Source organism: Protopterus annectens, chromosome 4.part0 (assembly GCF_019279795.1).
Source record: "Protopterus annectens isolate FY-2018-M chromosome 4.part0, PAN1.0, whole genome shotgun sequence".
NCBI classification, from domain to species: domain Eukaryota; kingdom Metazoa; phylum Chordata; order Ceratodontiformes; family Protopteridae; genus Protopterus; species Protopterus annectens.
In genome coordinates this window covers 114,060,368-114,074,452 of record NC_056733.1, presented here as the reverse complement: position 1 = coordinate 114,074,452, position 14,085 = coordinate 114,060,368, and the positions used below count along the sequence as shown (strand labels likewise).

The following is a 14,085-nucleotide window of genomic DNA, read 5'->3' as shown; positions in this document are numbered from 1 at the left end:
ATTGACCAGCCTAAGCAAGCAGGTGCTGGACGTCATTCTTGAAGCCAGAAAACCCAGTACAAGGAAATCCTATGCTGATAAGTGGAAAAGGTATTGCTCCTGGATTCAGTCTAAAGGAGAGGACACAGCACTGCCCTCCCTACCTCTAATCCTAGATTACTTAGCAGATCTACTCCACAAAAGCCTGCCCTTCTCCATTAAGATCCATGCCTCTGCTATCTGGGCTCATTACAACACTGAGCCACCTCTCTTCTCTCACCCTCTCATTAAACGGTTCCTGAGAGGGGCAAACAACTTAAGGCCACCAAGGAGAACACCCACCCCTGCTTGGGACCTTTACTTTGTACTGGAAAAGCTCACACTACCCCCCTTTGAGCCTGCAGCATCAGCAGAGTAAAAATTCCTATCTTGGTAAACAGCCTTGTTTCTGGCCATCACTTTAGCTAAAAGAGTGTCTGAGCTACAAGCACTTATGGCTGTGGAACCCTTCATTATTTTTCATGCTGATAGGGTCTTCCTCAGGACAAATCCTTCCTTTATACCTAAAGTGGTGTCCAGTGTGGCTCTCAACCAATCTATCCATTTGCCACCCTTCTTCCCTAATCCTCAAAATAAAGGGGAAAGGATCCTGCACTCCTTGGACGCGCACAGACAGCTCAGATTCTACATGGATAGAACTAAGCCCTTCAGGAAGTCTGACCAGTTACTATTCAGTTTTGCACCAGGGGCAGAGGGCAAGGCCATTTCAAAACAGAACATTTCCAAATGGATAGCACACTGTATCCATTTCTGCTACAAACACCATGAGAAACCAACCCCTCAGGGGGTCAGAACACATTCCACTAGGGCAACTTCTACCTCTACAGCATTCCTCAGGGGAGTCCCTACCAGGGACATTCTGGAAGCTGCTACCTGGAGTTCTGTACACACATTCACCAAGCATTACCATCTGCCTATCTTTTCCGAATCCAGGGTGGCTTTTGCAACAGCAGTCCTGCAGGGCGTACTAGCCAGCCCCAACTCTTCTTGACTGCCTCCACCCTTTCTTCAGCTTTGGGAATCAACCAAAGTGTGATGACTGCAACAGTGAAACATGAAGAACATAGTAGTTGTGTACACTTGCTATAAATGTAGATGTGTGAGTGTATTCACTGTTGCAGTCCTGGTTTCCCTCCCTCCAGCCCCCTTCTCTCTCTCTCCTCTGTGTGTATATTACTCACCACTTGCAGGGGTATTGGTATTTACTTTTTACTGGTGGTGATTTTCTCACCATAGCTTAGCTCCCTGTTGGGGGGCTCCTGACATTTTGGGCAAGAAAAACTGAAGTAATGACGTCGGCTGCCTGTTTTTATACCCCTGATGACCTGACATCAGTCCTGGAGCGGCAGCAACTGACACAGAAATACTAAGTCTCTAGTATTCGGGCCGACTGAGGGCTACCTGCAGGCAGATAACCCAAGTGTGATGACTGCAACAGTGAATACATTCAGACATCTACATTTATGGTAAGTGTACAAAACTGTACTTTCTCTCTCACCTTCAACTCTTTTCTTCTCTTTTGACCTCTGGTTAGATACCCATTTGTCACTTTTTCCTCCTCTCTCATTTGCCTACATGGCATCCCCTCCCTCTTTGTCCTTTCTGTGCTTCACAAAAAGGGCGATTGAGGACTCAAATTAGTGGGCATTCAGCATGGTGGGATGGTCCTTCCCAGTCTGGTTAGTCTCTGTTGCTGGGGTCTTCTCTCATGACTTTGCCTAAGCAAGACAGATCTGAAGATGATGCCTAAGCAATACAGATCTGAATGACATTGGCTGACTTCCCCTCTTATGCTGCCAGTATCCTAACATAATAGTGACAGTGAGTTGACTAAAGCCGTGAGCGAAGGTACAGCTGAGGGAGTCATCCTAGACAGTTGGGCTACCTGCTCTCAGGATATCCCAGTGGAGCTTATTACAACAGTGAATGCACTCTAATATCATCATTTATGGTAAGTTCCGGACACAGTTGTACTTTAATATCACTTAAACATAATTAAAATATTTTTAACCATTGTCATTCACAATGCTACAGTGCAGACCAAATTATTTGCCAAATTACTACACTATAATTCTTTTCCAGCCCAGGTCATCTGATAACCCTGTTGCTTTTGTTGTTGATTTAGGATTTCACATTATTTGTCAGGTTTTTGTATCATTTTTGTTCAGTTGTACAAAATTTGAAGCAGTCAAATTACTTCATTTATTCTTAACTAATTGCACAGAAAAAATAAAGTACTTTGGTAAGATTTGTGGGCATAGTGGCAGGATGTTAATTGTAAAGTTTAGTGATGATGTCAACTCATTTTGTTTAAATCTTCAGAGGTGTGGTGTGACCCTTAAATTTATAATCTGCAGAGCTTTGAAATGTTTTAGTCATGTACCTTTCACTATACCTGAAGAGTGAGGGGCATTGCTTAGAATTTTAAAAGGAGCACTTTTATAAATCTGTTTACTGTTTATTGATCCTAGCTTCACAACAGATGCCACCAACAGGAAATGAAGGCGTTCATCTGCCTCCTTTACAGGGTCATGGTAAGTACTGATTTTTTCTTTCCTATCCAGGTTTTTGAACATTGTGTTGCATCTCCAGGGACTTTTTAGGAATGCAGTTCAAACACTTGTATTGGTAAAATGCTTACAGAAATGGATGTTGCCATTGTAGACCGTGTAGGTACTTTACATCTACACCAACGTGTTTTCAAAACTGGATTTTGTCATTTATACCAACAATGATTTTAAATTGTAAAACAACAGAAAGACCGCCAACTATATTATCAACAAGAACAAAAAGTGAGTCCCAGCTCTACTTTCAAAGTCTGGATAATTTATTCAATACAGTTCAGTATACTTGCAAAAACAGTTCTTAATCTCTTAGCGCCTCGGCCACAGCCTTTTCAGAGTAAAACCCTACAGTCACTAAAAGACCACTTTATATACAATTATAAAACATTTAATTAAATTCAATTAAACTATTATTCAATTAAAACATGACAAAATAAATATTTAAGGAGATAGCCTTAAATAAGGCTTTGCCAGTTACATTCCCTATTTAAACCATGGGGAAACAGAGTGCCATATTTCATGATTAGAACAGATTCCTTCTGTCTTAATATATTTTTCTGATAATCAACATTATTAAAATGAAGTGGTACATGTTCTAAAACCGTTACTTTCATACAACTACTATCTCCACCATGACATAAGTTAAAATGTTCTGCAATAGGACTAGTTAGTTTTTTATTCTTCACATCTCTAACATGTTCTTTTATTCTGTCTGCCAACATTCTCTTCGTTTCACCAATATAATATTTATTACATGTACAAAAAATAACATAAATTAATCCCTTACTTCTACAGGAGTATTTAGCCCTAACAGAAAAATTTTTTCCATTAATTTTAGCCACTTCAGTTACTATATATTTACACACTGAACAACTACCACAAGGGAAAGTTCCTACATCTTTAATATTGCTAAATATAAAAGTTTTGGGTTGTTTAAAAATACTATGAACTAAAAAGTTCCTAATACTTTTAGCTTTTTTATATGATATAATCAGCTCAGTATTTTTTAAAGAATCAATTTCCTTCTTAATAAAATTCCAATATTGCTTAATTAATTCATTCATAATACCAGAAAAATTTGTATGTTTATTTAATTTAATTAAATGTTTTATAATTGTATATAAAGTGGTCTTTTAGTGACTGTAGGGTTTTACTCTGAAAAGGCTGTGGCCGAGGCGCTAAGAGATTAAGAACTGTTTTTGCAAGTATACTGAACTGTATTGAATAAATTATCCAGACTTTGAAAGTAGAGCTGGGACTCACTTTTTGTTCTTGTTGTTGATAATGATTTTAAATTGTTTGATGAGATAATCTGACAGCTCTACACAACACACAAGTATGAAGGGCACGGCACTGTAGTAATGATTCTGATGTGGAATATCTAGGGTGAGGTGAAGAGGTGGGCTGGCCATTGCACAGTTTGTTAGCTGGTCCAGTAGGCATCTCACATGAGCTGCTGTTTGGGTGTGAATGCAATATTGTCTGCAAAAATGAATGTTTTTTTTAGATGTTATTGGAGCAAGAGATATGCACTTCTACTGGCAACTTCCCAAGGCACCAACTGAGCTAGCTAAGGCTCTGTCCCATCCATTATTTTCTGTTGAAAAACAGAAAGCAGGATATTGCAAGTCTTTTATTGCTTGTAAGCTGAAAAATGTATGGAAAGGTTCAATGGCTTTATGCTGCTTCTCACCATTGGAGAAGCATCTGCTTTAAACTGTTACATTTTTGATAAGGTTAAGTCAGTGGCTCTCTAAAAGCAAGAATAAGAGAACAGGGCTTGTAGGAGCATCTTGACATACTTGATGGGTTGAAGGATTTATACCAGTAGGCTATGTAATTTCGAATGTAAGTTTTGTGGGCATATTGCACTGTTTTTATTCTCATTTTTTGTAATTATGGCTGGCTTGGAAAGTGAAGGAATTAACAGAGCTGTATTCAGTCTGGTACTGACAGCTGCTGTGTTAACATTGATGGAGGAATTGTGTCCAGACTTAGTCCAGTCTTCCAGACGAAGAAGGTGAGAAAATCTTTATGCTGCATGTAAGTGATCAGTCTTTCTGAGGGATGAAGTGACCGTAGAGTGGGAATGATTACTTTTGCGTGCTGTAGGAAACACGTATCACAACCTTCCAAAACACACACACACAAAGTTGTAAGTGGCTTGGCTCCCAACTGAAATGTTGGCATTCAAAGTGCCAAGTACTGACACACCGGGGGAAAAAAAACAGAAAACCCAGAATCTCAAAAATGTTTCTCCTTTAAACTTCATTGTGCAGGGGGGAGCAAATCTCCCCCACACCCCGCAAACCTGTATTTATTTATTTATTTATTTATATATAAGCAAGGAAATGTTTATGGTTCCTGTGAAGTGCTTCATACTGTGAGAGAACTCGGAGCACCGCAAGGTGTTGCCGAGCTTATCTGGCTTTGAAAAAAATTGAATTTTACTTACTAGCGCAACATCTATTTTTGCTTCAGATAAGTGATTAATATCGCAGAGGCACTTAAAGTACTACAACGTTATTGAGCGCATTGAAGGACTTTTTGCTGCATATGCTGTATTTGTTGAAACATAGAACATCCGTGTTTATGTTCTGAATGCAGTGGTGTTATCATTGAGAAGGAATTGGGTTGACTGTTGGCAAACCTGATACTTAGAATTGCTTTTGAAGCAAGTTTTAAAATCTTTTAATAAAACCTTTTTACAATATATTTGAAAAAGCTGTGGAGTAGCGGCTTGGTTTTTCTTTACTTTGATTTTTCTGCTTACCGCTACCTTATTAGTGAGTAGTACATTTTTAGCAGTGTTTTCTTCACGTTCAGTTAAACAGTTTTCTGTCAACTGGTGTCATTTCTGAGCCACGTCTGTATTATCGCATGCACACTCAGTTGCGAAAACCTGATTGTGCAGACATATCAGTTATTTTGTGTAGTAAAGGTAAGGCAGTAGAAATATGTCATGCAGCAAAAGATTATGAATAGTTTATCTGTACTGGATATGTCCAACCAGATATTAAAAGACTTAAATTTGCTAAATGATTGTCTGAGAGGTACTGAGAATTTTGCTTCAGTCATCAAATGGAAAAACAGCGAGAATGGGTAAAATGGAGAGAACAGTTGACTGACACTAGAATAGAGGAAAGGAGGAAGTTTAGAAAGAACTTGTTGCTCTTTGGAATAATAAAGCACAAGAACCACATAAATTAACCCGCTGGAGTTCTCAAAAATCTGGTTAGTGTGTTACTAAGCTCCCTGACAGAGGTCTTCAGCAAATCACTGGTAGCACAGAAGTGACAGAGGACTGGGAAGGCAGCATTTGTGGTACACTTGTACAGAAGAAGGCTGCTTCAGAAAAAAAACTAGGGAGCTATAGGCTTATTAGTTTAACAGTAGAGGCTGGAAACGTTATGGAAAGAATCATTGTGGGGGGATGCTCATTTGACTTTTAAGCAAACTCTAGGACAGCAACGAACATAGTTTTATATTCATGAGAAGGTGATCTTGTTTTATAACTGGGTTCCAGGTGAGTTTGACTAGCAGCCGTAGACTGCCTAGATTGCAACAAGGCATTTGACGCTGTCCCATCCAAGTGGCTGATGGTGAAATTACTGATTTAGTGTCTGGAAGAAAATGGTGGTAGTAGGGCTTTGGCCTCATGATCAAACCACACCAACAGTGGTTAATCCAGCATTACCCACATACACGTTTGGTATATTGCTAAGTTAATCAAATGTTATTTCAGGCAGGTGTACTCCATTAATATAAAATACGTACATGTCTATGTATATGTATTTGTACATATATAAATTCCCTTCACAAGCTCAAAGTTTCAAAACTTCAAACTGCAAATGGTTGAGACCATAACGTCTTAAGTTTTGAAACTTCAAACGTTTTGAATTGAGATCACCATACAGCATGGAACGTAAAATGTACCGTTTTCCTGACTGTAGTGCAATCTTGGAGGAGTTGTGTTTATTAAGCAGGGAGGCTTGCCCCCTGCAAAAATGTAAAAAAAAAGTTTTTTTTTTTTTTTTTTTTTTAATTTATTTATTTATTTTAATTACTATTTCGAAATTTCAAAACTTCAATCTTATGGTCTCGACCATTTGCAGTGCGAAGTTTTGAAACTTTGAACTTGTGAAGTAGATCCATATATATATATATATATATATATATATATATATATATATATATATATATATATAGTAACAACAGAAGCAAGGACATTTTTATCTTAACTTGAAAAAAAAAACAGCATATGCACTAATGGAAATGATAAATGTTCAACAGAAAAATTATTAGTAATCTTAAGTAAAGCTCATAATCTATGAAGTGACAAATCCAGAGATGATGATTCCTAAACAATGAAAACAAAGTCTAGTCACCACAGAATAGGCAGTTGGAGTCTGCAAAGTGTAATCAAGCAAATTAACTAATGCTGTGGGTGGGGCAAACAAGTATTCTTTGATGTTCCCACTTTGCTAGTGTCAGATGAGCATTGCTTGATGTTGTGGAACTGCAGACTTAAAGCAGTCCATGACATGGTATGGTGCAGCAACAAATGCACAAGGAAATACTGTCAGGGAGCAAAAGTCCAAAGATACCCAAGGCAGCTAAAGAATAAACAAACTACTACATAAATGAAAGTCCTCAATCATTCTCCAAGATGATTTACAATAACAGTAAATCACCATATAATGACAGCCACAATAACAACCCATAAGCAACTGTGCAGTACAGTTAAAGTTTAAACAATCTCAAAAATGAAAGTTTACCCTCTGTTGTAATCCTACTTTTATAATCAGCATCATAGCACTGCCAGAAGGAGGCTCACGCACCACTAGATGAAAAAACAGTACTAGTATGTGGCAATGCAGCGAAGTATCAGCACTGTATGACATTGCAACATGGACAAACACTGATCAGCTATCTAAAGCAGCTCATCATATTTCAGTGAAGACATTTTTATGACTTCTGATTAATAACACACGTTAAACTGCTCAGAGTCCAGTGGCAGAAGAAATAAAATGCAATCTTTATTCTATGCAGCTTGACTGCCACTGTCTAGGGCAACTGGTAAGCAAGACTATAAGTGTCTATTTTGTTTAAACATTGTGCAGAAAGTCTTATATTTTTTAGTAATATAACTGAGAAGGGAAGTCATATGAAGTGGAAATTGGAGGATTACAAGTATTTCATTTAAATTTTCATGTGTTACCCGTGCTAAGTAAGTTGTCCTCGCTTTGTTAAAAATATTTAGAACATTATAAGACTTTTTAATAAATGGTTAATGTATGTATTAGAATGTTTGAGTTATGAGAATATGGCTTAGTTTAGATATTTCTGAGAGCGAGTAGGGGGAGCACTGCATAAATCCTAAGAACACTGCTGCTATGCAGAACTGTTCTCAGAAACCCTGTACAAGCATGTTAATAGCTGCATAGAGGCAGCTGTAGCCACCAGGAAGAAATACAGAACTAACTAAAAAAAAAAAAAATGCCCAGGTGGAATCACAAAATCAATAGACTTTATAACAGAAGGAAGAAAATCATGGCAAATATTAAGAGCTGCAGCAGCCAGCAGGATAAATGCACCGTCATTTGTGTGTGTCTTTCGGCTTTTCCCAGTTAGGGGTCGCCACAGCGGAACTCCGGTCCGCGAATGATTGGTAGTGGATTTTTACGTACCGGGTTACCAGCCCTGACGCACAACCTTCAACGAAGGCACGCCCCATTCATGTATTCCTCCACACAGAAGACGCTCTAGCTGAGAATTGAACGGGACAACGTCTTGCTATGAGGCGACAACACTACAGCAGCACCACACCACCGCAGTGATAAATGCACCGTCAAACTAATGAAACATGTCAGAGGACAAGTAAAGTGTACCGAAGCCAAATTTGAGGTGAATTTGTCCTCCCAGGCCAAGGACAACCACAAGGCATTCTTTAGCTATGTCCATAACCTCAAAGGCAATACATAATTGTGTGCAGAGCTCATTGTAAATGGAGCCACCTATACTGAGCCAGAAGATGTAGCAAACCTACTGGCTGATAAATTCAGCTCCAGCTTTACCCTTCTCTCCCCCTCATCCTTCCCTCAGGAAGTACCATCAGATATAATCCCCCCCCCATTACTAGGGAGCAGGTCCTTAGTGCTCTGTCTAAGGCCAAGAACACAGCATCAGTTGCCCTAGACAATATCCCAGGATGCATTCTAAGTAGCAGGAAACATGACTTATCAGGGTCTCTGGAATAGCTGTTTAACTACAGCCTCCAAACAGGCTTTGTGCCTCATGAATGGAGAACAGCAACAGTTTTCCCTCTACACAAAGATGGGCCATCTACAGAGCCTGGAAACTACAGACCCATAAGTCTCACTAGTCTTATATGTAAAGCCATGGAAAGAATTATTGTGGAAATGATCAATAGTGATAGAGTAAACCTCCAGACACTGGACCCAACCCAGTTTGGCTTCATCAGGGGCAGATCATGCCTACTCAACCTGGAAGACTTATTTGAGAAGGTAACGAAAGCAGTGGATGAGGGCAAAATGGTTCACACTATCTACCTTGACCTGGCCAAGGCATTTGACACAATGCCCCACTCGGGCATTGTTGACAAACTCAAGAGGTTAGTTACAAACTTGTATGTCACCCAGTGGATAGCCAACTGGCTCACAGACAGTACCCAGGAAGTTAAAATTGAGTCCACCTCTACAAAGAGGCCAGTCATAAGTGGAGTCCCTCAGGGAAAAGTCATTGGACCGCTCCTTTTTGGCATTTACTTCTCTGAAGTCAAGGCCAATGTCATTGGTCTCTGGCTGACTAAATTTGCAGATGATTGCAAATTAGGAGTTGTCATTGAATCCCACGCTGACACAGATGTTCTCCAGGAGGGACTGGCACAGACAAACAACTGGTGTCAGAGTCATTGACTAAAACTAAATGCCAAGAAATGCATAATAGTATCCTTCAGGAAGTCATCCACCCTGGTTAACTATCGTATTGACAACACACCCGTTAGAGTTGACCCAGTAGTCCGAGACGTAGGAACACGCACAGATAGTCATCTAGCCTGTGGTCGTCATGCGTCTACAGTAGTGAGGAAATCATTCTAAGTTGCGCAACTTATAAACAAAGGTATGGCATCTAAGTCCAAGGAAGTCATTGTTCCACTGTATTTGACACTTATCAAACCTGTCATTGAGTACAGTGCTCCCTTTGGTATGTACCTAACCAGGCGTATCCAACAATTGGAACGTCCACAGAGGTTACTCACTAAAAGAATACAGGGCTTAGGTAAAATGTCCTCACTGAAAGAATACAGGGCTTAAGTAAAATATCCTATGCAGACTGGCTGAAGGCTCTATCCCTGTATTCTGTCTCTTACAGGCTTTTGAGGGGAGATCTATGCCTGACAATACAGGGCATAATCAGACCCCACTCTGGCAGACCTCCTGCATATCCGCAAAACAAACAGCACCAGAATTACCCGTTTAAAAGACTTGAACCTTGCCTATGATATAAATAGGACCTGCTGGAGAGACAGGTGTGTATCCCAGAGATTACCCCATGCCTGGAACAGACTCCCCATCCATGTGAAGCAGAGTTCCTCCCTAATTCAATTCAAGTGTAACTTGGACATTTGGATGGGGAACAGGAATGCATCCCTGGTTTGGCACCTATGTCTGTAATGGACACAGGCAACCTGTAAATAGTTCATTTCCCAGGCTCTAACTTGTAAATATTTTATCTTCCAAGCCCCTGCTTACATTTATCAAGGGTTTCAGAACTTGTTAGAGTTTTGGGATGCATGGCTATGCTTAAAAAGCCCCTTGTGGTCGATAGTCTAGTAAACACCTATGAACATATAAGGGGGTTCAGGTGGTAATAGTTTTGTAACCTTTTTTTCTGTTTTTATTTATGGTTTGTTATATATTTGGCCATTTACATATATTTTCAAGTCTGTAATCAAAAGCGAAAGGGAGAGAACAAATCCCATTCACTTAAAATAGATGTATGTGTTAATACAGGAGCCTTGCAAATGTTATTGCATTATGTGATTTCAATGCACCCTACGACTAATTTTTCAGAATGAAGCTTCTCTAAGTGTTTTGAGAGAGTGAGCCATACGAAATGAAGGGTGTTGGATTTTCAACTAGGTTGTTTTTCAGAAATGAAACCATCTCTCGAGATTCATGGCTTGGGAAGAAGGGTGTTTGTAAAAGAGGAGCATTGTCATAAACATAAGAGGATACTGTAATAGGAGGTGCAAGGCTTTTGGGTAACGGGCTGCAGGACGCATCTACATTGTTTTCAAAAGCTGTGAGAATTATGGAGAGGATATAGAGCTATCTTTCAGATGGCTACAGTCAGTACCCATAGTGTGAGAAAGGAAGTAGCAAATGGCAAGGCATTTCTGTAGGAATCTTTAGTATGGCGTCCCAAAATTATGAAACGTGGTTTAGTGAGATAACAGAAGCTGATGGTGCAGAGGGATGGACTCCCCTGATCACATCTCAGACATAAGTTTAGTTAGCAGCCCTGGAACTTGGAGGAGCTGGTTGAGGAAGGTTGGAGTCTGCATCTGTCACTGGATAGCCTGTATCTGGCTGAAGCTGTTGATTTTGTAATGCAGCTGTTATTCAGTGCACTCCATACATGTAAGAATTTTGTGATGCAAGCCCACCAAGTAGTGTATTCATCCCACTTAGGTACTATAGATTTGTATGGAAGCATCTGTACTACAGTTTGGGGTGGCACGCATTATATTGTACTTGCAAGCTAGTATGGGGGAGACCTGAAGGAGCCTTTGGAATGCTCCTCCTTTGTAGGATGATGGAGTTCACTGTTTTTTGCCTTTCCTTCTTTGGTGTCTTCTGATGTTGAAGTTTAAAGGGGGATGATTGAACCAGTAGAGGAGTAAGGCTCGATTGTAAAGTTGTAAGGGAGGGTGATGAGGGCTAAAAAATATACAAGAAAAAAGAGAGCGGTTACTTCTAAATGCAGGAAGGTTATTGTTAAGTATAGTAAGATTCAGTGGGAAGTGTTTAGGGATCCTGGAAAAAGTAATCTTACGTAGACACATTTGTTTAGCTTTTTTAGTAGATGGGTACAAAGAAGAACCACTGCTAGAGTGAGTTATAATAGCAGTAGAGCATCATGGCAGAGTCACAACTTATTGATGGAAAGAAGAGTTGTGAATGAACTTGCTGACGCTTTAGAATTACTAGACTACATTCAGAAGTGTATAATACATGGGTCTACTCACTTTAGTCCAGTAACCCATCCATTGACCACAAAAGGTTGATAAACCAAGCATTGATATGCTGCCATGCATGTGCCGAGAAAAAAAAAACTTAAATGTAATTTCTCAAAAAAAAATAGAGAAAAACAAATAACTTATTTTCCCATGCCCCCCCCCATGATATATGCTAACCTCAAGTCTGCACAATCCCCAGGAAAAGAGAATATTCCATTACCCAGGGATTCTCAGTCTCGCACACCTATTGAAAAACAGTTTAATTCACCTAACACAATTTTGAATAAATGTAGACACCCCATGTATGTATCACCTTAAGAAAATGATCGCAGCATTAACAGCCTATTCAGCACAACAGGGCACTTCCTGGTTCTACAAACCTGTTTGTGAAAGAAGATTCGTTGACGAGTTTGACAGACAAACATATGGTAAGGTTCTTTTCTTTTATTCACTCCAGCAATACACACTTTTCTAGGCTTGATGGATCTTAATTCAGAGGTTCTTCTACAGTTGGTAACAGTTAGGATTTCTTCTTTTTTTTGCCTAAATGTTTTTACTTGTTTTACAAAATGTAATTTCATAACTTTGCAATACAAAACATGATTTACACAGGTTAACAACTATATACAGTCAACTATAAAATCTAAACAAATTATTTACAAAGGTGTCTTTGTTATAAAGATATTGCACATTTTTACATTTAAAACTTCATTTCATGAGGTATTAGTCATCTCTTCATTATTTTGTTCACTTTCTTCCATGAGTTGTAATAAGATGTACTTCTTTCTGTTCTCATTCTAGTGGTTCTCATTTTCATTCATGATGCATTCAGTACCATGTTTCTGTATTCCTTAAATGTAGGTGAAGCCTCACTTTCCAGATTTGTAGAAATGGTTTTGCTTGCTATAGCCAATAGTATCCATAAAAATGAAAACTTTGATCTAGCAACACATTGGGGTATGGGAGCATTAAACAAAATCAAAGATTTAGACAAATGGAAATTATCATTAAAAACTGTTTGCAAGAAAAAAATTACTTTATCCCAAAATGGTTTAAATAAATGACGGTCATAAAACATATGCCTCCAATCTGCTCTCAAGTTCCTTTTACATCGCCAGCATCCTATATTTTGTTTAAACATTATTTCCATTTTATGTGGTATTATAAAGGACCTATGAATACATTTCCATGCGAACAGTTTGCGTTGCAATGAATGAGATGTTTCCTTTGTGGAGAGAAGTATTCATTTCTTCTCATTGTTCTTTGGTCTTTCTTCCTGTACAAATTCTTCCCTTTTGTAACTCCTGCACTCCCCGGTATGAATGCCTAACATCAGTTCAGATTATAGTGTTACACATCTGAGTCCAGGAGTTCTCAACCCCACTTCTTTTGTAATGCATTCAGAGTTCAGAACTCACTGCTACAGTTGAGTCTAGGAAAGCTGCTGTGATTGATGCAGAATAAAATAGTCTTTGTCTCTACAGTCATCAGATCACCAGTGAGAATCCACACTGACTGTCTGGAAGAAAAATAAGAAAAATATGTTGCAATGAAGTATCACAAGTAGCATCAGTTCAACCTATTTACCTAAAAAGAAGGCTTAAGAAACATGAGACATACTTAGCAACTTAAGGTATGGTATATCTGGAAAATAGCCAGCAGTGGGTTTGCCAAGAAGGTCTCACATAATTAGAGGTAAGTTAAGGGGTTATGAGGCTAGATACTGACCAAACCTGCCTCTGCCTAAGCTTGTTGAGTAGATGGCCTCCACTTCTTTGTGCATTGTGACCTGTCCTTAAACTTGCAAGGGATTTGACTTGCACCTTTCATTGCGTCATGTAAAGAAAGAAGCAAATGAAACATTTGTTTGGAAACCATCTTTGCAACTGGGTTCCAGTTTGAGCACCATCCTTCCTGCATCAGAGCATGTAGTCAGCTAGCCTTCTCATATGGAGCTTACCTTTTAGTCCTACAATGAAGGATTTGCAGTGAAACATATCCATAGTGGTGCTTCTGTCTCCTCTGCTTAATCAATTTACAGATGGTGGAGTGTTTTTTGTCTCTCCCATGACTGCTGGGTATGTGGAAAGAGCACTTGACACCTGGCACTGTTAGAGCTTGTGATGAAGCACATCATTTGGAAATACAACATGACTCATCCCAGAGCTGTGGATGAGGGCAAGGTAGTTCACACAGCCTACCTAGATCTTGCCAAGG

The 14,085-nt window shown here is 39.2% G+C and overlaps 1 protein-coding gene across 1 annotated transcript in view; it reads left to right on the top strand.

Annotated features, from left to right (window-relative positions):
- LOC122799218 overlaps window positions 1–14,085 on the top strand; it is a 1,108,404-nt gene that overhangs the window by 945,679 nt on the left and 148,640 nt on the right. The window contains exon 15 of the mRNA XM_044068137.1: window positions 2,511–2,573. Within this exon, the coding sequence (XP_043924072.1) occupies window positions 2,511–2,573 (63 nt within the window). The remainder of the gene's footprint in view (window positions 1–2,510; window positions 2,574–14,085) is intronic.